Source organism: Lepisma saccharinum, chromosome 25, assembly GCF_977018435.1.
Source record: "Lepisma saccharinum chromosome 25, izLepSacc3.1, whole genome shotgun sequence".
In the NCBI taxonomy this organism is placed as follows: Eukaryota; Metazoa; Arthropoda; class Insecta; order Zygentoma; family Lepismatidae; genus Lepisma; species Lepisma saccharinum.
The window spans coordinates 19,966,209-19,989,021 of record NC_139253.1 but is presented as its reverse complement, the minus strand read 5'-3'; the positions used below and the strand labels follow the sequence as shown (position 1 = coordinate 19,989,021).

General features: G+C 38.4%; 1 protein-coding gene across 2 annotated transcripts in view; it reads left to right on the top strand.

Annotated features, from left to right (window-relative positions):
• Window positions 1-22,813, top strand: part of LOC145978908 (G patch domain-containing protein 2) — a 54,662-nt gene that overhangs the window by 8,193 nt on the left and 23,656 nt on the right. For both annotated transcript variants that reach the window (XM_083111864.1, XM_083111863.1), the window contains exons 2-9: window positions 1,323-1,598; window positions 4,392-4,486; window positions 5,792-5,946; window positions 8,075-8,209; window positions 9,059-9,235; window positions 11,749-11,825; window positions 19,832-20,037; window positions 21,131-21,255. In XM_083111864.1, the coding sequence (XP_082967990.1) occupies window positions 1,439-1,598; window positions 4,392-4,486; window positions 5,792-5,946; window positions 8,075-8,209; window positions 9,059-9,235; window positions 11,749-11,825; window positions 19,832-20,037; window positions 21,131-21,255 (1,130 nt within the window). In that variant the 5' untranslated portion in view covers window positions 1,323-1,438. The remainder of the gene's footprint in view (window positions 1-1,322; window positions 1,599-4,391; window positions 4,487-5,791; window positions 5,947-8,074; window positions 8,210-9,058; window positions 9,236-11,748; window positions 11,826-19,831; window positions 20,038-21,130; window positions 21,256-22,813) is intronic.

Here is a 22,813-nt window from a genome sequence, read left to right as displayed (position 1 = left end):
TTATGTTTTTAGTGTATAATTTTTATGCAATAAATTTGCCTTGGTAAGCATTTGGATGTTTTCTTTTTTACCAAAATTCGCGTTCCAACTTTTTAATTCCCTGTTCGATAAGCATTTAAATCCCCATTGATAAGAGTTCAAACCTGGGATATCCAGCTTCGTATCTCGTTACATTCACTATCCTTCACCCAGCGGTTGATATAGTACATACCTTTAACCTATATGCAGTCCTATAAAACACATACTTGTATAGTGCATAGTGGTTTTATATAATGCTGTTTGGTAAGCATAGGAACAATATGAGCATTGGAAAGTGGGATCGAACTGGTCCATAGAACACCCCTCGCCCCGAATTGACATCGTTTATTTATTTATTGAGGTTACACAGTCACTAGGATATGTTTTACCATTTAATCCAAAGAATACCTAATTCCACAGTTTTCAAAATTCCAAAAAAAAAAGAAAAGTTTTGAATGATCAAACAACCTAAACTTTATGACTAAACTTTATTTTACTCTTAAAGCTTTCTCCTAAAGGTATCTAAAATTTAATAACAAAATATAATAACCATGCATTTCAGTATGCACTGCATGAAACGTACAAAAAATAATAATAAAATCATTTGTGCTGCATATTCACACTTCTGATGGATAGAGTAGGAAAGTCTCCTCAGGGATATAAAGACAGCAATAATAATAATAATACATTTGGAAAAAATGTTTTTTATTATGAAATTTTAATTATTATTATTTCTATTATTCAAATTTCTTGCGATGCACTGGGAAACAATTATGAGTGAACTCCCCCCCCCCCCTGATTTTTTTTCCTGCCTACGGCCATGGTTTTTTAGATATTAAGGTTTCCATAAACTGCTACATGAGCAAAAAAAGCCATACACCATGTTTGAAAAATGGCTGCCCCAGGAGAACTGAAGACATTAATTATTTTTTTTTAACATTGGTTTTGATATCTAGGGACATGTACAAACATATGTACTAAAAATGATTTTTTCTAAAATTGTTTGTCATGCAAACAATTATTTTAAAATTGGTTGATTTGATATTGAATGACCCTATAGGGTTTTATGCAGGTGCTCAAGAAGAGTGAAAATCATTTATTTTTCTGTCCAATTTTTTAACCAAACATGAAAGAATAGGAAGGAAAAAGATGATGAAGCATCAAAGGGGGTTAAAAAGGAGATAAATGTTCTAATCTTTCAAAATGGTGACACATAGTATGTTCATTTTACTTAATGTCATGTTCTAAAACCTGTTCCCTAGTCATATTAATCTGCTTGTTATTAATTGTGTTCATATTTGCAGGATGATTTTCGGTTCAGTACATGATGCAGCATAGTGTGCATCGTTAATGTTATAGAGAGACTTGGGTTAACGTGTGACATTTTAAACTTATTTCTGTGGTTGCTGCTGACTTCCTCATGGAGCGTGGAGTACGTGTCTTAAAGTCAGAAAATTTGCGACAGAAGATGGAGGCTTTAGTTCAGGATTTATCTCTAGCCCTGGAAGAGACATCATCTTCTGTTTCATCTCGTCGAAGATGGAGCTGGAGAAGACGAGCACGATCTACGGGAAACCTTCGTAAGTACACCTGACAAAATTATGTATTACAAGTAAAAGGTGATTAGTTGTTTGTGATTCAATTTGAAGCAGATGTTTATAGATTTATACTTGGTTACATATTTTCAAAGCCCATTTCCATACATCTAGGTATAAAGAGACAGAAAATGTGTAGCAAAGAATAGAGTATTGAGGATACTGAAGCAAGAGTAAAAGGTAGACATGAGACAAACAAAACCTTTAACATTGGAGTTAAGCAAAAAAAAATGTGTTTCTCTTGTACTATTTCGCCCCTATGGTGGAGTGGTTAGCACATCGTGCTACAACACCAGGGGTCCCGGGTTCGAATCCCAGCCTGGCATGGATGTTTGTGTGTGTCCATAAAAAATCACATCATCATTCATCCCCATCTTCATAAATTAGCCAAAAGTGGCACGAAAAGCGAAGTAAAATAAAACAAATCAATCAATCTTGTTCTATTTCACCTTCAGACTTTGTGAAACAAGACATTTTCTTTGCCTTTCATGCAGTAGTCTTATTATTTTGACAAGTCTTTACGTCCCATTATAGGAAGAAGACACATTTGTTTTTACCTCATTAGGATAGGATATTACACTCTCCTTTATGAATGAAAATTAAGCCTCAACGGGGCATAGTTGTAATCTTGTCTCCTTGTAATCAAGGGGTCCTGTGTTCGATACCCGGTGGAAGAAATTTTAACATTCTCCCCCCCCCCCAAAAAAATAATAAAACAAAACTGCTTTAATGAGCATGTCTTCCAAAATGTGGGCATGTGAGTGAAATATCAATGAAGATTTTTATCTTGTGGTAATTATCTGCAAATTTTAAGCTGCTTGCTTCCATAGGTCCGAAGCTGCAAATTTCAAGCTATTTTCATTTTTTTTCAAGCAATTTTTCTTTTTATTCACTTTTGTTTTATTGAGTGGCCATAGTGACCTGCCAAATAAGTATGTTTCTGTAAAATTTCAAATTTCTTCTTCTTTTATAACTTTCATTATTGAGATAGAATATGGATAAAATATGCTTCCATTGAGAGGACTGTCATTCAGCACAAAGTTAAAACAGACATAGCTCTAGACAACAATTAGATTTCCTGCAATGCTTTTTTCTACATTACAGCACATTTGAAAAGCACACACCTGGAAAGCCCAGTCCTCTTAAATGTCCCACCAGGACAGTGGTGTCATGTAAATTCCTTCCTGCCAGGGAAGGAATTAATTTCGCCTATGTATGAGTTCGTTAATTTTAGGGGTGAATCTGCTGCATGAAAACTGCAGAGTTTTAAAGATCCATATATGTGAGGATTTTCCACCCTAAGTAAATGCTTGCACATGAGAGGTCCATAGGCGTGCAATATCATGAACGTCCGCAGATTTTTTTTCACGGAGGGACAAGCAAGATATTTTTCCATGGAGCCATATTATCCTGATAATAGTGTTGCCCCCTCAAAAAACACCACTTGAATCTGAAATTATCGCATTCCTCATCCGCAGTACAATAATTAATGTAAATTACTATGTGTGAAATATATACTTTTAGGTTGACATTCGTTTTCTAATGAGGAGGTTTGGCCATCCTTGCCTCCTCCCCCTTCCAGACATCCATGCCCCTATATTATTACACTTTTTACCTGGAAATTTAGTGTCTTATCACTGTTAATAAACAATATTATAACCTGAAAGAAAATGAAGTATTTTCAAGTTGATGAAAGTTCAAAGCAACTATGAAGGAAGGGAGTGCAGTGGAAGCAGGGGAGCATTGCCCCCCAAACCTTGGACAGAAACCAATTCTAGGGGATGCAAAGGAGCAAACATTGAAGTAAATGAAAGCAAGACCAGCAGGACGATAGGATATTCAAGATTGTATTAGTTTTCACGTCTTTCTTACATTATTTCTTCCCGACAGTCAAGAGCACCAGCAGGAGGCACAGAGGGGCAATTGCCCTCTCGACTTCAAATTTTATCTGAAGTTGGCCTGGGTTCCATAGATCTAAATGAAAAAAAATAATATATAAAAGAGAATATCCGGGAACTTTTCTAACGATGGAAGTGGCCCCGGTGCCCACCCAGCATCGAATAACATGGGAACCTGGGGGAAACCGTGGGGGGTAAAGGTGGTCAGGGGCGTGATGCTGATCACATCACCACCACTTACGACCGGATCAAGACAGTGTGGGGCGTTACCCCCACACCCCCTATTCACCTTCATGGCGTGGTGCTATGCCCAGGGGAACAGTTTACCTTTTTTTTTGCCATGGCACCCTATGAATTTTTTGCAACCTATTAAATCAATATTGTTTTCAGTTTGCAAAAATTTGGATCTAAAAATTTTCTTTCTCGCTTTGCTCGCAATTTCTTTGTTATTGTAAATTATCAGAGAGAGGGGCAAGAAAGGGAGTGTGCACATTTCAGAGACAATTTATATAATTTTTGCTGTTGGCTTGTAATTTGCGGATGAATTGATTATGCAGTGTATTTAAATAATAAGTATATATATATTTACACACACACGGACGCATCAATGCAATAAAATTAAAACTGTGAGATAAAATGTGGTTTTTGTTTCCTGATTGAACATTCATCAAGGCTTTTACCCCCCCCCCCTCCTCCCAATCAGAGGGTGTGTGCATGCCTATGGAGAGGTCTGTTACTTTATTTATTAAACAGCGTTTGTAGAATCAGCGAAAGAGACTGTGCTAAAAGTACTCACTGAAAATGAACTTTAGAAGTTCCATTTCATAAGTAAGTGGGTCTACAAGTATTTTGCTTGTTTTCATGGGTGTTCCTCTTTCAGCTCTTGCATGCCAAGCTACACAAAGTGATGATTCAAGCAGCAGTTTAGGTGAGCTGCTTCTCTCCAGGGAAAAGTGTCCATCCAGCATTCACCAGGTATGTCTTAGGTTCTTTCTTTTTTAAATTTAAGGCATCTTCGTTACTACCCTTAACCCAGAACCTTCACCATGATACAGTCAGAGGTGTTTGTCCCAAGATGGTTTCCTGGGAACATTTACATTAGCCATACCAGGTTTCACCCTCTCTCCTGAAGGATCTGTCGTTTTTACCAATGGGTGGCAAGTCAGAGGTAGAGCAAACGGTGATAAGGGTTCTGAATGTGCATATGCGTGTTCCTGTTACTGATATAAACATACCCTGCTTATGATGCACGTAAAAAGATAGGGAACAAGGATGAGCACACTAACGAGTGGGCTATGGCTGTGTTGAAAAGGTCCAAAAACCTGGCTTGAAGTGCGGCCTTGTCGTAAGTCATGTCACCTAGTGCAGTTCGAAGGCGTCAACTAAACATGCAGTTCGAGACATACACTAATTCTCTTGTTTGATATCATGGAAATCTGAAGTCAGCCAAGTATTGTTGGTTGTAGTTCTTCTATTGTGCCACTTTATCTGAACAGGAGGGGTGTAAGGGGTGCTCCTTCCACATAGTGCATCCAATAGTCAATCTCACTTCCACATAGTACACCCTGGACTGCAGACTAACGAGGCTCTCGAGACTGGCCCCATGGCCCGTATAATTCTGTGTCGTCCTGTGTTTTGACCTTATTTGTGCTGAGCACCCTTTTTAGCCTCAGCTTTTAACCAAGGTAAGGAACTTTTAGTTTTCAGACACGCTTTTATTTTTGTTCTGATAAGGGACTGGACCCCGTATAGTGGGACGGGTGCAAAATAGCCTCAGTGCTGGCACACCAAAAAAAAATAATTCAAATTATCTGAACAGGAGTGTACAAGAACTTTTTAAAATGCTATGTGATTTCTATGGAGAAACATAAGTGTTTATAACATGGGAAAATCATTGTGTTTCCAGTTTTATGCAGTCAAAGTCTAAGGCTTCAAGAGTTGACTTTGAGACTATTCTCGAAGTATGTTTGCTTCAAGTATTTATCTGCTTTCCTCTACCTCTGAGAATGACTGGGTCGCTGGTCCTGATGTCCAACCAGAGGTATCATTTCTCTGGAATAACACTTACCTCCTACATGTTTTAAACTTTTGCTGTTCTTGCCGTAACTCCTGATAAAGTTGCATGATATGGTGAAAGCTTGAGTTACTAATAGAGTAAGTACATACCTAAACTGGACTTCAGCTATTTAATAAAACCAAACATGTTTTGTCTATTATCAATCCTATTTGTACCCTGTGTTAATACAAGGAACTTTGTTACAAACTTTTCTTGCCTTACAGAGTGACTCGGATGACATAAGCCCTGCCCCTGATCTTCACAGCAGGCTGGCTCCCCTGAGTCTTCAGTGCCGTCAGGTTCCAGGCCTTCATGGAAGTTTTGTCGAGTCTGACTCCGTCAACGAGAACTTCTCTCCAATTCATCCAACCACCAAGAGGTAATTCTTAACTATGATGCATGAATATCATCCAATATTTAAAATGGTTGTAAATCGAACATTTGTCTGTAATTGAAGAATGTAATTCATTTAATTATTCTTTATGGGTCCCAGTGTGTAATACCAAGAAACAGTTTACATATTCATAAACAACATTCCACAGAGCGTGTATTAAGATAGTCATGAAATATGTGACATTAGTAGTGTTTGATGTAAATGAGATGACACAGGTATGTATCAGTTATAAAATGTGTCTTAGTAATTTAAAAGTAATGATAGAGTCTGTAGTTATGTAGATTGTACACTGGTGTAGAAGAACTTCGAGTATTTGACACAAGAAACTGTGTTGCACCTTGTACAGTGGGATCCATGAGTATTACCGTTCAAATTGTCCATTACTATTTTCATTAATTTTTCTCTTACATTCTATGCGTTTTCAAACGATGAATTTTTATGTACCAGGTGTATAAGCTTAAATCTGCTGTTTTGTAGTCAGAAAAACACATGGTTTGTTCATAGAAAGCAACAAGAAATTTATTCAAAGTACTTGCCCTCGCGAGCTACACATTTTGCCCACCTCTCGGGCAATTTATGGATACCACGCCGAAAAAAGTCCTTCTCTTTCGAGGCAAACCACTCATCAAGCCATTTTCGGACGTCTGCATACGAATCGAAGTGCTGCTCATAGAGACTGTGGCCCATCGACGAAAACAGATGGTAGTCGAAAGGGGCCAGGTCTGGTGAATAGGCGGGATGGGGTAGCACCTCCCAGTTTCGTGTCTCCAAGTAGTTTTGGACCAGTCTTGACGTGTGCGATGGGGTGTTGTCGTGGAGGAAAATCAGCTTGTCATGTCTTTGTTGATAATCCGGCCTTTTGTCACACAGAGCACGGTGCAATTTGATCAGTTGTTGGTGGTAGCGGTGGGCAGTGAGAGTTTCACCAGGTTTCAACAGCTCAAAGTAGACGATACCCTGTTGATCCCACCAAACACACAGCATCGTCTTCCGGCCGAAGCGATTTGGTCTCGAGGAAGATGTTGATGGTTGGCCGGGTTCAACCCACGATTGCTTGCGTTTAGGATTTTCGAAATATATCCACTTTTCATCGCCAGTCACAATCCGATGCAGGAAAGACTTTCTTTTTTGTCTGGCAAGCAAGATTTCGCATGTGTTTTGGCGTCTCTCCAGCTGCCGATCGGTCAATTCATGCGGCACCCATTTTCCGATCTTTTGAACCTTTCCCATGGCACGTAGACGCATGGAAATGGCTGCCTGAGTAACATCCAATTGCTCGGCAAGCATCTTTTGCGTTTGGGTATTGTCCTCGTCCAAAAGAGCGTGCAATTGATGGTCCTCAACCTTCCTGGGCCGATTTTCACGCTTCTTGTCGCTCAGGTCAAAATTGCAGTCTTTGAACCGACGAAACCAATCCCTGCTCATTGTTTCCGGTACAGCACTGTCACCATAGGCCTCCAGAAGCATTCGATGCGATTCGGCAGCCGATTTCTTCAAATGGAAGCAGAAAAGCAGAGCTTCCCGCATATGCTCTTTTTCTGGCACAAAACTAGACATGCTTACCACAGGAACACTGTCTGTTGTTGTCTGCACGTGCTGACGATGTGCACTGATTCGTGTTGGCAGATATCCAACTCATACAAACACCAGGTATGGCGCGCCCATGGTAGCTTCATACGGTCACTAACACAATCTATGAGCAAACAGCAGATTTAAGCTTATACACCTGGTATACTGGTACAGAAGTTATCAGCAGCTTGTTTTGAATTTTCTTTTCATTCTTGAAGCTCTTATTGGGTCAAATAAAGTGCACGAACATGGTGATGGACTATTTGCACAGTAATACTCATGGATCCCACTGTACATGAAAATACATTATTTTTCACATTGATTATTTTATAATAGGTACATAAAATATTTCCATCCCACCAAATTAAGTATGAAAAACACTTGTAACACTCCATTGGGTCTGATGTAATCAAGAAGTATGTACATTACCAGTTATAAAATAGTAAATGTGCTGTTTCTAAATATGTAGTAAATAATAATGCACTTAGAGTATAACAAACAGTGGAAATGTTCTTTACTGATCACTATTTTCATTTTACTTCAGGAAACGTAAATTCAAGAGAATGGCGATCGATCCGGATCCCGGCAACCCATCCACATCCCACGCAGTTTCTATTTTGCCTCCGCCTCGAGTGAAGAAGAAAAAGTTCTTGAAACACTCTAGCAATAGTGAAAACAGGTATCAGCCAGTTCTTGTTATTCATTCTCCAACAAATAACATTTTTTAAAATGTATATTAACTTTTCATTCATTTAAAATAATTGCAGGCTTGTACAAATGAAGCTGTTTCAATAAAAATGACAAGTAAAGAATTCACATCATATACGAAAGGGCTAAATGTTCAAACTATGTAAGGGCTTTTCATTGGATGATGCATGGAATCATGTTGATTACCTCCGTTATTTGAGAACAGAGCCTTCTCTGTGCTTTTTGTCAACATGCTTACCGATTGTCCTGATGATGTTTAGTCAACACTGAAAACTTTGGTATCAGCGTGTCTCAAATCTGTGTGTACTAGTAACCAGAAGTAGATATGATTTCATGTGATTATTAATATTAATATATAGTTTATAACAACACAGAATGTCATTCACAGTGTTAGTTGATTAAGGTTCTTTACACATATTTTCCACCTGAAATTTGTGTAATTATATTTTAAGGAGAAAAAATAGTAAAGTTTAAAGTTCAAATAAAAGGGTAAAATATATTTTTTTTTATTATGGTATTTCAATTAGGTTATCACATCTCATCAGAAACTGATGGGTGCTTTGGAGGGTGAGTGCATTGAAATTTTCACTCTGATCTCCCACCAAAGGTTTGAGGTTCAATTGCTATCCAGGGCATTGCTGTTTTTGTTTTGTGAGAGTCCTGTAATTAATTTCATTTTCATTGTCACAATAGCCAAAAGTGGCAGAAAAGTTATATAAATTACTAACCCCCTCCCCCCAAAGGGAATTGTCAGTAGAACTTTGTACTAGGAAAGTATCCACGTTATGCATTGTACTCAAAACCTTGGTTCCATTTTCAGATACAACAGTATCTTGTGCGGCAAAAGAAAGCGAAGTACAAGGGAGAAAAGCATTGAATGCCAGAAGTACGAAGGGAGCAGTTCAAAGTCATCAAGGGTCTCTGGCTTCCACAAAATGACATTGTCAAATTCACAAGAGAGATCCATGGATGTTTCTCAAATGGATGGCAAGCATTGGTAAGATGCCATCAGACATAAATACACTTTGTCAGTTGGAATCATTGCATTATAATTAGTAAATCACAGTCACAATACCCCTTTCAATGACTGTTTCTGGGTAGTGATCATCCACCTCTTACCCCAATCCACCATCACATCAGTACAGAAAAGATGGGAGAGAGACTATGTATTAACCATGAGTGCTACCACACCCTCTGGCCTGAATAAGGCCACTCAGTAACTCTTCCAACCAACCCCATATCACCATTCTCAACTCACCATTTCTCTTCTCAGATGCCACCATCCCCTTCCCCACCACATCCAACTACTCTAATCTTACTGACTATTTCTTCTCTCTGGGTCTGACACTTTGCAGGTCTTAACCTGCTCATGTAAATTTAACCTTTCCCAGTATCTAGTAAGTGTTGTCCATTTCCTCTCATTTGCTACCCCCCTCTGTCTCTGTGTGTGTGTTAGTTACTTGAACAGACGTGGAGAAAATTTTTTTTTTTTATTTCAAGCAGTAATTTTCCGAAGTTCAAATACCCTGAAATTAGAAATTGTAACTTTCCTGGTGACGCGATTCGAACAAATGTTCTCGGGGTATCAGCCAGATTAATTCGATGTTAGTGTCCAATTTTTTCGAGCACATACATTGCTCTCGTCATCAGGGTATGTTAAATTGGAGACCAGCGTAAAGTTATATATGAGAGTGTGAGGAGGCGGAGCTTGGATTCCATCCTGGATCTCTGTTTTTTATTGGTGGATGTCATGCTTTTACAGAGAAGTGAGTTCCAAACATGACTAAGCTGGCGTCACATGTCCATGTTGAGATACTTGAAGCCCCCATAGCCTTTTCCCGGGAGCACTTGTTCGAACCCTGAAATTAATAAAAATGCTCTATTCTTACGAATGCTAGAAGTGTGTTATATACTTAAGTAAGTTATTTAATCCATTTGACATCTTTTAACAGTAATTCATAGTGCATTGTATGTCAAAACCTTGACAAATTGATACAGCATGAATACATGATACATGAATCCATAAATGTATAACTGGCTCAGTGGCTTAGCAAATGAAGTGATGAACTTTTGATCTCTCCACTGAAGTTCCTGTGTTCATATTCAGGCATGGGGATGGGTGTTCTTTGTCAGTATCCCTTCATCATATCATCACATCCTCTCGTGCAATTAGCCAAAAGTGGCCGAGAAGTGATGCTAAATAACAAAAATACAATACATTAAAAATATATATTATGAGCAATATAGAAATTATATGTTCAGATATCAGTCTTACATATGGCTTAGTCTTAGTTTTAACATTTTGCAATTTAGGCCTGAGTTTGTATGCTCTTACAGAGGATGTTTAAGAATAAAAATGAAAAACACAGCACAAGAGACTCACTTTTCTTTTTTATTCCTGAACATCAACAGGTATGCTCTATGAAGAATGTGGTATAAGAAGATACTGTATTTACGCATGTATAGTGTGCGTTCATGTATAATGCACAGTACAATCCAGTTTTAAGAAATGGCTTTCTTAATTGTAGGTCGTAAAGCTGTTGCTATGCTGATCAAGAGTGAATAACATCATACCGATTCAATGAGTCACCTGTTGCTATGTACATGAGAATATCCTCTTGTGTAAACAATAAGTCTCCAACCCATGCCACTTACCCCCTCTCCATCCACTGTGTTTAGCAACCCAAAGCTTTCACTCATTAACCACCTTATTTACTCTGTAATAGTAGAAAGTAAGATCAAAATTACGTTATGGGTTTGCAGTGCTCAGGAAGTTATTTTCTATTATTTCTTGTCCAACAAATACTGCTGATATGCATCCCATGTGATGGAAGGTGCATGCTCAAATTCCGCCAGAGTTACCTGGATTTTCTTGGTGTCGCAGAACACGATTTACAAAGTGAAAAATCATGTGAAATGGCCTTCAAACTTTTATACGTGGTTTTGCTCATTCCTTCTTTACTTTTTCTAAAAGAACTTCAAAAATATATACTTTTTCTGTGACTAATGTAACTTTTATGCGAGGCACATTCAGGATCTTCAAAGTAGCAGTTAGCAGCACAAGATTTCTTCCATTAAGGAATTTACACACTTCATTTACGTATATATCATTATTTGGCTGGTAATACATTTTAATTATTGTTTTATTTTTCCTTGTGTTTTCTTTCATCCAAGCACCATAGAAATTATTTTGTGAAGAGCTTATTCAACCGCATTTCACATTAGTGTTGTTATCTTGAATGGAATTCTGTTGCCATATTCAGAAACTGCAGGATTTAAACTTTACAACGATATATAACATGATAGGGTTCCATAAACATGAAAAAATCAGTGCAAGTGTACCAAAATCATGGAATGACCTGGTATGGTTTCATGTTGGCTCTCTGAATTATTCCGTGCATGATATGCACCACAGTTTTTGTGAGCAAAAATTTTGGAAAAAAGTGTGCATTATACATGAGTAAATACGGTATTGAAAATATTTTTCTCTTTTTCTCTTTTTTTTCTCAGTGAAATGATGAGTAGCAGCAGTCTCAGCAGTTCAGAAAGCGACACTGGCATCTACACGAATGATGAAGGCCGAGAAGGTAACGAATCACTCTCTCTTTCTCTTCTCATTTGTCATTCCTTTTGTCTCTCCAGATGAACTGCATTCTTAAAGATGAATAATGAATGATGAAATGGGATTAAAACTCATTATCATTGACTTCATTTGCACTTCGAGGTTTAATAATAATAAACAATCAGGATGTTAATGTGTTTGTATTAAGGATTTACCAGGTGTAGAAGTATGAAACCGGAATTGGCCGATAGATGGTGCTAGCTGGCAGTGGAGGGCGCGGAAGATCGCGTAAGCAGCGCCAGCTCCTGCCCGACACTCCCGAAGACGTTATATCGGAACACAGTAACCCGAGTGCCAGACAGAAGAAGGTGTTGCACACCCGGAACATGTCGAGTTTTGTGCCTACGAACTACGATTTGCGGACAGCATTGGTGTTCTGTTATCATTTGAAGAAAACAACCGCCGCAGAATCGCATCGAATGCTCGTCGAAGCTTACGGTGAACATGCTCTCGGGAAAACACAGTGTTTCGAGTGGTTCAAGAAATTCAAAAGTGGCGATTTTGACTTGCGAAACGAGGAACGTGGGTAACCTCCGAAAAAGTTCGAAGACAACGAATTGCAAGCCATGAGCTGCTAAAACCCGGTGAAACCGTTAACGCAGATTGCTACCAACAGCAAATAATCAATTTACATCGAGCATTACGTGACAAACGGCCGGAATATGAATCAAGGCAACACAAGGTCATCCTGCTCCATGACAACGCCTCACCACACACAGCAAAACGGGTCCGGGAAATGATCGAGCCGTTCAAATGGGAGATACTAGGGCATGCGGCGTATTCTCCCAACTTGGCTCCTTCAGATTATCATCTATTTGCCTCACTGGGACATGCTCTTGCAGAACAGCGCTTCAATTCGTATGAAGATGTACGAACATGGCTCGCGGACTGGTTCGCTTCAAAAGAAGAACGTTTTTTTTTGGCGTGGCATTCATAACCTGCTGGAAAGGTGGGAGAAATGTGTAACTAGCAATGGAGCTTACTTTGAATAAAATATTGTTTCTCAGTTGCAAACACCAGCCGTTTACTTCTTGCAAACAAATTCCGGTTTCATACTTCTACACCTGGTAATAATGTGATTCATTTATCAATACCGATAGACTACCGGTACTTTCAAATACTAAATAATATAAAACTGTTAGAACCTGAATAATATGCAGAGAATTTTATATTTCCATCACCCGTAATAATAATAATAATTGCAACGAGTCATTTTGCAAACAGCAGCTAAGTGTTAGGTGTTCAATGGGGCTGTTCACTGCCAAACTTTTCCGCTAGAGGCGCCACCTTTATTGTGTCCCTAAAGAATTTTGTACATCATCTGGTTGCCTTAAGCTTGACATTGTAGTGCGATAGGATGGTTATTCAAACGTTATTCTCAACGAAGGTAACAATTTCTCGTGTAAATCAATAACAAAAATGTGTTTAGCAAACCTTCAAGATTATGTAGCAAGTCATAAGTTTCCGAAAATTACATTCTCCTGAACCTATGAATTAATATATATAACTGCAACGGCAGGGTAGCTCAGATGGACTAAATTATGACAATCAGTTTTTGTCACCTACTTTTTTTATCCTAGGTTTTCGTTATTTTATATTTTTCTGTAACTTCGTATCCGCTTGAAGCTTCAATAGAAAAACACCACGTTTCTGAACCTTTTGTGTTTTTCTGCTTTTGTCAACTTTTCCCCCTTTCGGTCGTAGGAGCTCGGAACTAACAATGTGCTGTGATAAATCTTCCACTGTTTTTGAGCGACTTTTGTGCATTTGGCGACGGAAAGTCAACGTGGGAGGCCAATTACTGGAGGAACATGATACGTACCGGATGAGGGTAGAACTATTCTTTTCACCCCATTCTAACGCAACACGTGTGCTTGAAGAAGCTGGATCAAGCAAAAAAATGGACGCTTGACCACCAACGTCGTAACTTCAGATTCCCGTGCCTAAAAGTCAGTCCGTTGTATTCGAAGTTTCAAGCTGTCTTTATATAGTGGCAGAACGAACAAACAAGTACAGTCTACCGCCAGTTTTCGAACCGACAACACCTCTGCGACAGTCGGAGTAAAGATTCGGGACTTTGTCTTTTTTCTACCGCGCCGTGTATTTTATCCTGCGTGAGTGAAGGACAGTGACTAGTTATACGAATACGCAGTGTTAATTAGTGACCTGTGCACTGGATTCGCGTTATTCGTTTTGTGACGAGGAACATTAATACCACAATGGCGGGCTAATCACGAGAGAAGGAGGGCCTTGGGTCTTCCTAGCCTGCATGAAGCCGACAACGCAGCAGATCATCGCTCAGCGTCGCGACGTCACACCACTAAAACGCCGCCACAAGCACCACGAAAGCCACAAATGCCACAAACGACGCCCACAGCCCGATTAGAAGTCATGAAATGATACCGCCGAAAGCCGCCAGTCGAGACGCCGACGCCCGACGAGAATTCTACGGAGAGAGAAAGAGAGAGAGAGAAATTGGAAGATGAAGCGACACCAGCCCACACTTAGATCTACCGTCTAGAAGAGAAGATTGAGATAATGAAGCGACACCTACTGCATCTTGAGACGACGCCGACGTCCCGCGTGAGATTAGCAGCGAGAATCCACGAGTACCCCCGGTAAAGGAACTTCGCCCATTTTTCGCCGTCCCCCCAGAAAGAGAGAGAGAGAGACGATGCGAAGCAATTACTAGCTCCATTACGAGGACGACAAGATGATCGCCGTGATGTAGAAGCGTAGAATGAAGGTGTGTCCAAGAAGATTGCGAAGTGCCGCTACGAAGAAGTAGCGTGGGGAAGTGTTAGTGTCGCAAAGAGGACCGCGGGTTAACGTCACGCCGCCGTTTAGAGGACTACGATAAATGTCGCTGAAACGTCTAGAACGCCGAGATGGTATAGTATACTACTGTTAATTTTCTATATGTGTGAGTGATCATCTACCCAAGCCTCCAAAGATCGGCCGTCGGACGAAAAGATACCAGTATTTAAAATTAAAAGTCGCGAAGGTATTGATTACAATTATTTCTCGCCAGCATCATCTAAATTTGACGACAATTGCTAATTCGGAAGATATATTCACAGCATACTGTTGTTTTTCCACGCTCTGCGCCGAACTGTTGAGTAATAATGTTTATTTATGTCACCTTATATGCTTTACTCGGTAAAATATTTGATTAAAAACAGCATAAATCGTGTATCTCTTGCAGAGATCACCTCTGAAGTTTGCTAAGTGAGGAAGTAAGTTAACTTCGTGCTATTTTTAATATATTCATACATAAGTGTCTTCACTTTCCAGTCTGTAAACATGTGTGCCTTGCAGTTGATATCTAAGCCTAATGTTATTGAAGTTCCAAGGCGCATTAGTGATAATTCTATAACAATTATTTAAATGTTTTAATAAATTGCAAGAATAAAAAGTTTACGTGTCTTGCCCGTTGGCAGAATGTAATGAGCACGCGCAGATGAAAGTTTTGTATCTTTAATTCTAAGCAAATTAACGTCTTCGGGCGCAGTTTAATATTCATAAGAAAAACTAAATATTGCATGGTGTCTAAAAAAGGGCCAATGTATTTATCTTAATGTAATTTTTCCCCTGCGGTATGAGAGAGTGTGTGAATGCTTGAATGATAGTGAGGGGTTGTGTAATGTGTCTATTTTTTGTGTGTTATATAATATACATTATTGTTATATATGATTTGACTATGATTTGTGTTCATACAAATAGTATACTAATCCTCATAACTACTGGTATTTATATTTTAGTTCAACGTTAAGTCAGCAAAGCATTTCTGCTGGCTAACATCAATTATTATTATTATTGATTATTATTATTATTATTCAACGTCACTTTATGCACGAGTCGGCTATTCGTCGGGAGTAAAAACCGATCCGGTCACACGTACCCTGGAATCAAAACCGTTAGCTGTGCCCGACACCTAGGAAGGGGACTTCGGTCTCCGGACTAAGTGTCAAACATAGGTCATGTACCAAAGGTCCCTGTGAGAATTTGGCATCCCGATCAGGGACCGGTCTATCCTTTACCCTCGTCGAGGGAAGTACATTTTCATTTTTTTTTTAATTGATAGATAGCGTGAGGATTTTTTCATTGCTTTGGAAAAACTTTTATTGGGTATTTTGTGTTTACGTGTATTCTTGTGGCGTTTTTATTATTTTTTGTGTCATTTAGTATTTTGTGTTTGCGTTATTCATTCTTGGCGCGTATTTGATTAACGTAAAGGGCAATTAAGTAGGCGAATATCGGCAAGGGCGAATTTTCTAGGAATTATTTCATGCAAATTTAGTGGCGACTTTCTTTTGTGTGTGTGCGCGTAGGCTTTTATGTAGGTAGCAGAAAGGGGACCCATCGTGCCCTCCTCTCTGCACTTTTGATAGTTATTTGTTTGTATTGTTTTTTCTGTGGTGCGTTTCATGTTTTTGAAGTGTAGACTTATTTTCTGACAACCTCAGGACATAGTGAGTGCTTTTAAGAATCTAATGAAATTGAGAAGTGATAAAATTATTTACGGAAACATGAGCGAAGCACGGAATTGTGTAATTTGTGGGATTGAAATCCCATTAGGTGAAATAGACCCGTTGAACGAAGCGCAGCCACGTTGTAGTAATTGTGTTATTTCGTCAGGAATGTCAGGACACGGGGGCTTAGTTGTAAATACTGAATCCACCGCTACCCCCCCTGCCCCGGAAGAAGCCATCCCGGCCACTGATGTGTCGAACAAAAGCACCGGCACCAATGACCAAGTTTTTGAAATGCTACGGCAATTGTTGCAAGCGGAACACGCGAAGCTGGAAGGGAGGCTCCAGGAGAGGATAAACGCAGCTAAGGTGGAAACGCAAGCGCGAATCGAAGAACTTGAGATCCGATTTCAGGAAGTGGTGCGTGTTTCGGCGGAACAAATAACTGAACGTTTTTCCACGCGCTTGCAAGACAATGAAAAGAAACTCGACGCAGAAGTCGCTCGCTTGGATTCCCGTGTTGATGACCAGGACCAGCAGTTGGCAACGCTGTCGCGACGGACAGACCAGACGGACCAGGATTTGGCAGTATTGAGGAAATCCTCGGCGCAGCTTGAGGCTACCTGTCACCAAAACTCCGAATGTTTGAGAGAGCGCGTAGCGAAAACAATAGGCGAGGTTGATGACCATTCCCAAAAGATACAGGCTTTGGAAAGAAGAATGGACATTTTGGACCTTTCTCACCCTCGCGACCGAGAAACGCCAGAGGCCAGGAGAACTTCACCCCCTCCTGCTCCTCCTTTTGCTTTTCCGAACCGCGATGAACCTTCAGCACCCAGGAGGACAAACGGCGAAAGGGGGGCAAGGAATGATACATCCCCACTCCAAGCACCCAGCTGGGAAGACCGTCGCCCTGCACCAGCTATGACCAGAAGGACCCTTTTGCCCCTTGAGTATAAAAAGGAGTTTAAAAGGTTCAATGGAGCGGACCGACTTTTGCCTTCTTCCTTTTTAAATCACTTCGGTCTCCGGACTAAGTGTCAAACAGAGGTCATGTACCTAAAGGTCCCGGTGAGAAAATACAGTATGTTTATGCACAAAGCACAAAACTTGATGTAATTTTAGTCGTCCGTAGCTGCCATGGGTTTATAATTTTTTTAAAAAAATAGATTTTTACACTACGCTTTTATGTTTCCTCTTGTTGCGACTTGCAAGTATGTGCAATTCAACGGCGATAGTACGAATCAGGGAAACTACCCAAATTACAAAGGAAAAAAATGTATTAAATGAGTAAGCACATGATATTTATTATTATACACAATGCCCTATCTGATAACTTATTAACATATGTTTTCTTTGTATTAAGCAGACCTTTTCCCCTCGTATTTTCGTCCATTTCATTTTGGGTTACAACAAGTTTAAAATTATAATTCCTGTAAATAAGAAAGTCTCAGAGGTAGTGAGACATGAAACAGAATATAAAATATTTTTTGTAATAACTATTCTTAATAAATGTGTAGAGAACCATATTTACTAGCCATGAGGAAAAGTATGATATCACGTACAAAAAGGGAGTCAGTTATTAGTAACAACTATAAAAATAAAAGTACAGTCCCGTGGAATTATTATGTATTTTTCTTTACCAGATTCACAAGAATAAGGCACTTAAATTGTGAAAATTGCAAGTGACGTAAACAGGTTTTGAGTTCCGATAACTTTTCTGTTGTTGACGATTGTCTTATTAAAATTCTTAGTTTCAGAGCACTGATTATTTATCTATCATGTTCCGACATAATTTCTGAGGTTAACATGAAATTAAACTTGCAATTGAATGTAATAGCAGCATCAAATTCCCCATTTATTTAAATGGGAGAACAATTGCCCATCAAAAGCATCTGGACATAACAGGGGGGCTGCCACCTACAATAGTTTGCTTTGACCAGGCCCATTACTGCCAACATTCCCAGCCTCCAGTCAGAACTGGATGTTATAACATAACATAGTTATAATTCCATTGTGTTCGATTGATACATTGATTTGTTATTGGCTGCAGTATTCTAAACTCCCATCATCATTTAACATACTATTTTTAATTTTTGTTCTGGACACACTCTTTCTTACTTACCAGTTCATATGTAAGAGGAAGTAAATACTTTCACCCATATCTTGTAAGTTATGTCTCTTCTTATAGCTATTGATTTGTGGTGATGAGGTCATTGTAGTACTGTGGTTTCTCATAAATCAGTATGGTTGCAATGGTTATGTGTAAGTTGATATTGTCAAGAATTTCATGTATATATATTTTTTGTCTTTATTATATATAATTGTATGGTGAGGGTCAATTTTAATTATATTAAATCGATGGTGAAATGATGCAGAGTTTTCTTTTAAAATGTAATTTATAGTATCTTTGTGTGAAAAACTTGCCAATATGGAATTATGTGGCGAAAAATCTACTGCAGAGAAAAAAATATAATGAAACCTGTTTTTCAGGTGGAAAAAAATAAAATGTGGAAAAATGTAAAATCCAGAAAAGTTTTATAATATTTTGCTCCATTGGGACCACAAAGGTGAAATGTATAATGTGGGGAAAATGTGAAATCTCGGAACACAAAATCGGGGTTCCACTGCATGTCAGAAGTGCAAGTAAAGCACTCTAAGTGTTTGAAGTTTCCATTTATTTTGCATGAAGAAATTGATTTCTATGATAATGTATCATATATTTTTATATTCTGATGAAATTCTTTAATATTTTATAGGGATGGGACCGATTAATCAGTACTCTATCGGTATCGGCCGATATAGGCATATCGGTGTATCGGTTTATCGGTTAAATTACCGATTATTTTACCGATCCGATATATTGATAAATATCTTATAATTTAGTGCAAAATTCTGCCATTTTGTTGTAATTTTTATGGATAATCTCCATACCCTTCTTTTTAAAAAAGTAAATGTGTAAATATTCAACTTATTTTGCACTGAAGTCACCTTGAAACACACATTTATTAAGGAGATCAATGATCATTTCAGGTTCTTCAAGGACCATTTCTAATTTTATATCGGATCGGTAGAATATCGGTTATCGGTATCGGCAAATTTTATATCGGTACTTTATCGGTATCAGCCAAAATTTCATATCGGCCCATCCCTAATATTTTATATTATATATTGATATATAAATTGATGCATATAATTGGTGCAAAAAACTTTGAACAACTTTTAATTGTTACAATGTTCAAGCAACAATATTGATTCAAATTGGTAAAACATTTTTATAATCTTTTGTGTGAGTTTAATGAAATCAGGTTATGTTATGGAGTATTGCTTACTTTACACCAGTAACTTGCATATCGAGCTTAATGTGAATAAAATACATGTAATTATTAATATAACTTAGTCTATTAGTAGCAAATATTGGACAACTGTAATGTCATATAAAAATATTGAACCTTCATTCTCTCTCGGTAAATAATGAAAATAATTTTCGTCCAATCAGGTGATGACGAGCAGAGTGATTGGTTCTGCGAGTCAGGGTCTGCATGTGGGATTTCCGGAGTGAAGCCGTGGTGGGAGAATGATGATGACGACACTGATAGAGACGAAGACCCTGCCTTCCAAGCTATACTAACAGCAAGTTTTGAACACATGCCGGAAGAATCTAAACAAGCTTACCGTGCCCGGGTGCAGTGGTTCAGTGGGGCAGTAAGTTTCTAGTGTTTATTTTATAATTCTGGACAATAAGGAGGAGTTCTCATGAAAATCACCAAGTATGTGATATAAAATAACTCTAAAAGAGCTAATGATGTTGAATTTTTTTGTCCGTTAATTTTCCCATTCTCTGGAATACTTCCTTAGACCAAGCCAAGTGATTGAAAAAAGGTGTGTTTTTAGAAATTCTGGCTGTTGCTTGTCAATTAAATGCAATGTGTGTTTTTCGTAAAGGCAGTTCTCTTAAGAAAAATAAGATCATAAGTAGGTGCACATGTTTGTGGTAAGCCAGCCCCCGTGCTATGATGCCAGGAGCCCCAGGTTCGAATCCCAGCCTGGGCATGGATGTTTGTGGGTGTCCATTCATCAATTTCATCATGTCATCACTCATCCCCATGTTTGCTAATTAGCCAAAAGTGGCACAAAAAGCGAAGTAAAATATAGCAAATCAATCAATCAAAATGTTGAGGTAAATAAAAGAATCAAAATGTCGGTACAGAAACCAACAGGATTTCTTGTTAAAATTTAAATTCATTATTTTTGTGAATGAAATCTCAGATATGATTATCAGATTTTCTACTTAATATACAAAATTAAAATTTTCATTTTTTATACCATATACAGGGTGAGGCAAAAGTCAGGTTACATAGGTAAATGGCCACCATGCTTGCCAGACCTAACATCCTTGGATTTTTTACTTGTTGGGGCACGTGAAGGCCATAAATGCTAAGAAAATTAAGAGATACGATCACAGGCACCATCCCCCGAATCATCCCCACCACACTAGCAGACATCTTACTTAACCGGGATCATCGGATTGAAGCATGTATTCAAGCAGATTTTGCACATATTGAGCATGTACTGTAACCTGACTTTTGCCTCACTCTGTATATTATACCATGTTCACAGTCATCACTTACATGAAATGTGTGGATTATTAAATCAAATTTTAACTTCATTGCAACTAAACAGACTGCCAATAAATGAAGAAACAATTTTCTACCACATTTGTCTTCTAAGTGAAAATATGTAAACACTGGTTTAAATGTGATCATATTTTTTTTAAGAATATCTATTTTCTCCCCAGGCTGATAGAAGAATAAGAGCAGGCAGACGTAGACTGAAAGATGGCCGACCTGGCTTCAGCATTGTTACTTCCGCGAATGAGAAGCTGTCTAGATTTCTGCAGGACCCTTCTCAGTCTGAACTCAGGTACTGCTGTGTTTCTGTTTGTCTGAAACAGCTGTATTCTTAATGCAGTAGTAATTTTACTGGGGATTGATGGAATTACATGTTCACAAATTGTCTGCATAACAGTCATTTGATATTAACCAACAGCGTATACTGCACTTCACCCGGTGCTTTTCCTGGAACAAAATACTGCAATTTATTCCATACGGCAATACCTTAAAACAGCTTTAAGGACATTGTTACAAATATTATTGACAGTAGGTAGCTTGAAAGAAACATTGCAAGTAAAAGAAACAGGTATAAACATGGTTTAAAGAGATGAATCTTAACAACACCACATGCCATCATTTTACTAAGTAGCAGAACTTAAAGAGGTCCAGTTTTGGCAAGAATCAATGTAGCTCCTGAAGAAGCCACATTATGTGGTGAAAGCTCGAGTAAAATAAGTTAGTACATGCCAAAACTGGACCTTTTCAAGTTCAGCTACTTAACCTGCGATATTGGTAGCGGGTTATCGCTGTGCTCACTTTAAATTTTAATGAAGTGCCATTTTAACAGTATTTAAAATATTGGCCTGTGGTGCTCTCTAGCTGACTTTTAGAGTTTCACAAGCAACCTGATCATATTTTTAAGAGATGACGTAAACGGCATTATTGAAGGGGCCATTGTTGTGGAAATAGTGTTGTCAGAGTGAGCGCAGAGCTCTCACGCAATGGATTACGTTATATATTTTTAAATTTACATTTGTGCATTATTTAGTCAATAGGTCTATCCTGTTTCTATTGAGTTTTCGTACCTATATGTTCTTGTCGTGTTAATAGAAAATTCGAAAAGTGTCGCAGTGATTTTGTATCCTATCAGATTTCTGGAGATCAGGTTGAATTACCTCAGAGGAACATGCGCTTTTTTGTTAACGCTGAAACTTGTTGGCTTCGATGATGTATACTACGCTGTTTGAAAACAAATAAACATTTTTAAACAAAAATGTAATGAATAAGAAGGATTATAATAAACAAGATCATTACAAGTACAAAAAATAAATTTAAAAAAATTAAAATACGGTGAACTATGCCTGAAAAGCAAGGGTGAGCACTGCGCTGACCAGCGACGTGATTACAGCGAGCGTGACCAACCCCGGGTTAATGGTTTAAATACTTTTATCATTATAACATGGAAGTGTACACAGTTCTTGCATATAGTAAGTAATAAATAGGCCATACCAACTTACATGTATGTACAGTGGAACCTTGGGTTTATGTTTTTTAGAGGACCAAGCTGAAAAAAACTTGAATGTAAATCTAGGAAAATTTTATAAAGTTTTGCTATGTTGGGACCATGAAGATTGAATATATAATTGGAGTTCCACTGTATATCACTGATATTGAGAGTAACAGATCAAGTTTCACTGCCAATATTTGCCCAGTCTTCAATTACATAGTTTCACGCCAGCCTCCAATGTTTCAAAGTCAGGGAATTCAGGTTCGAACCCTGTTTAAGGCATGGATGTATCATGGTGTTTGTCCCATCATCCAGTTTAGCATTCATTCTCATCGTCACAATTAACCCAATGTAGAAAAGC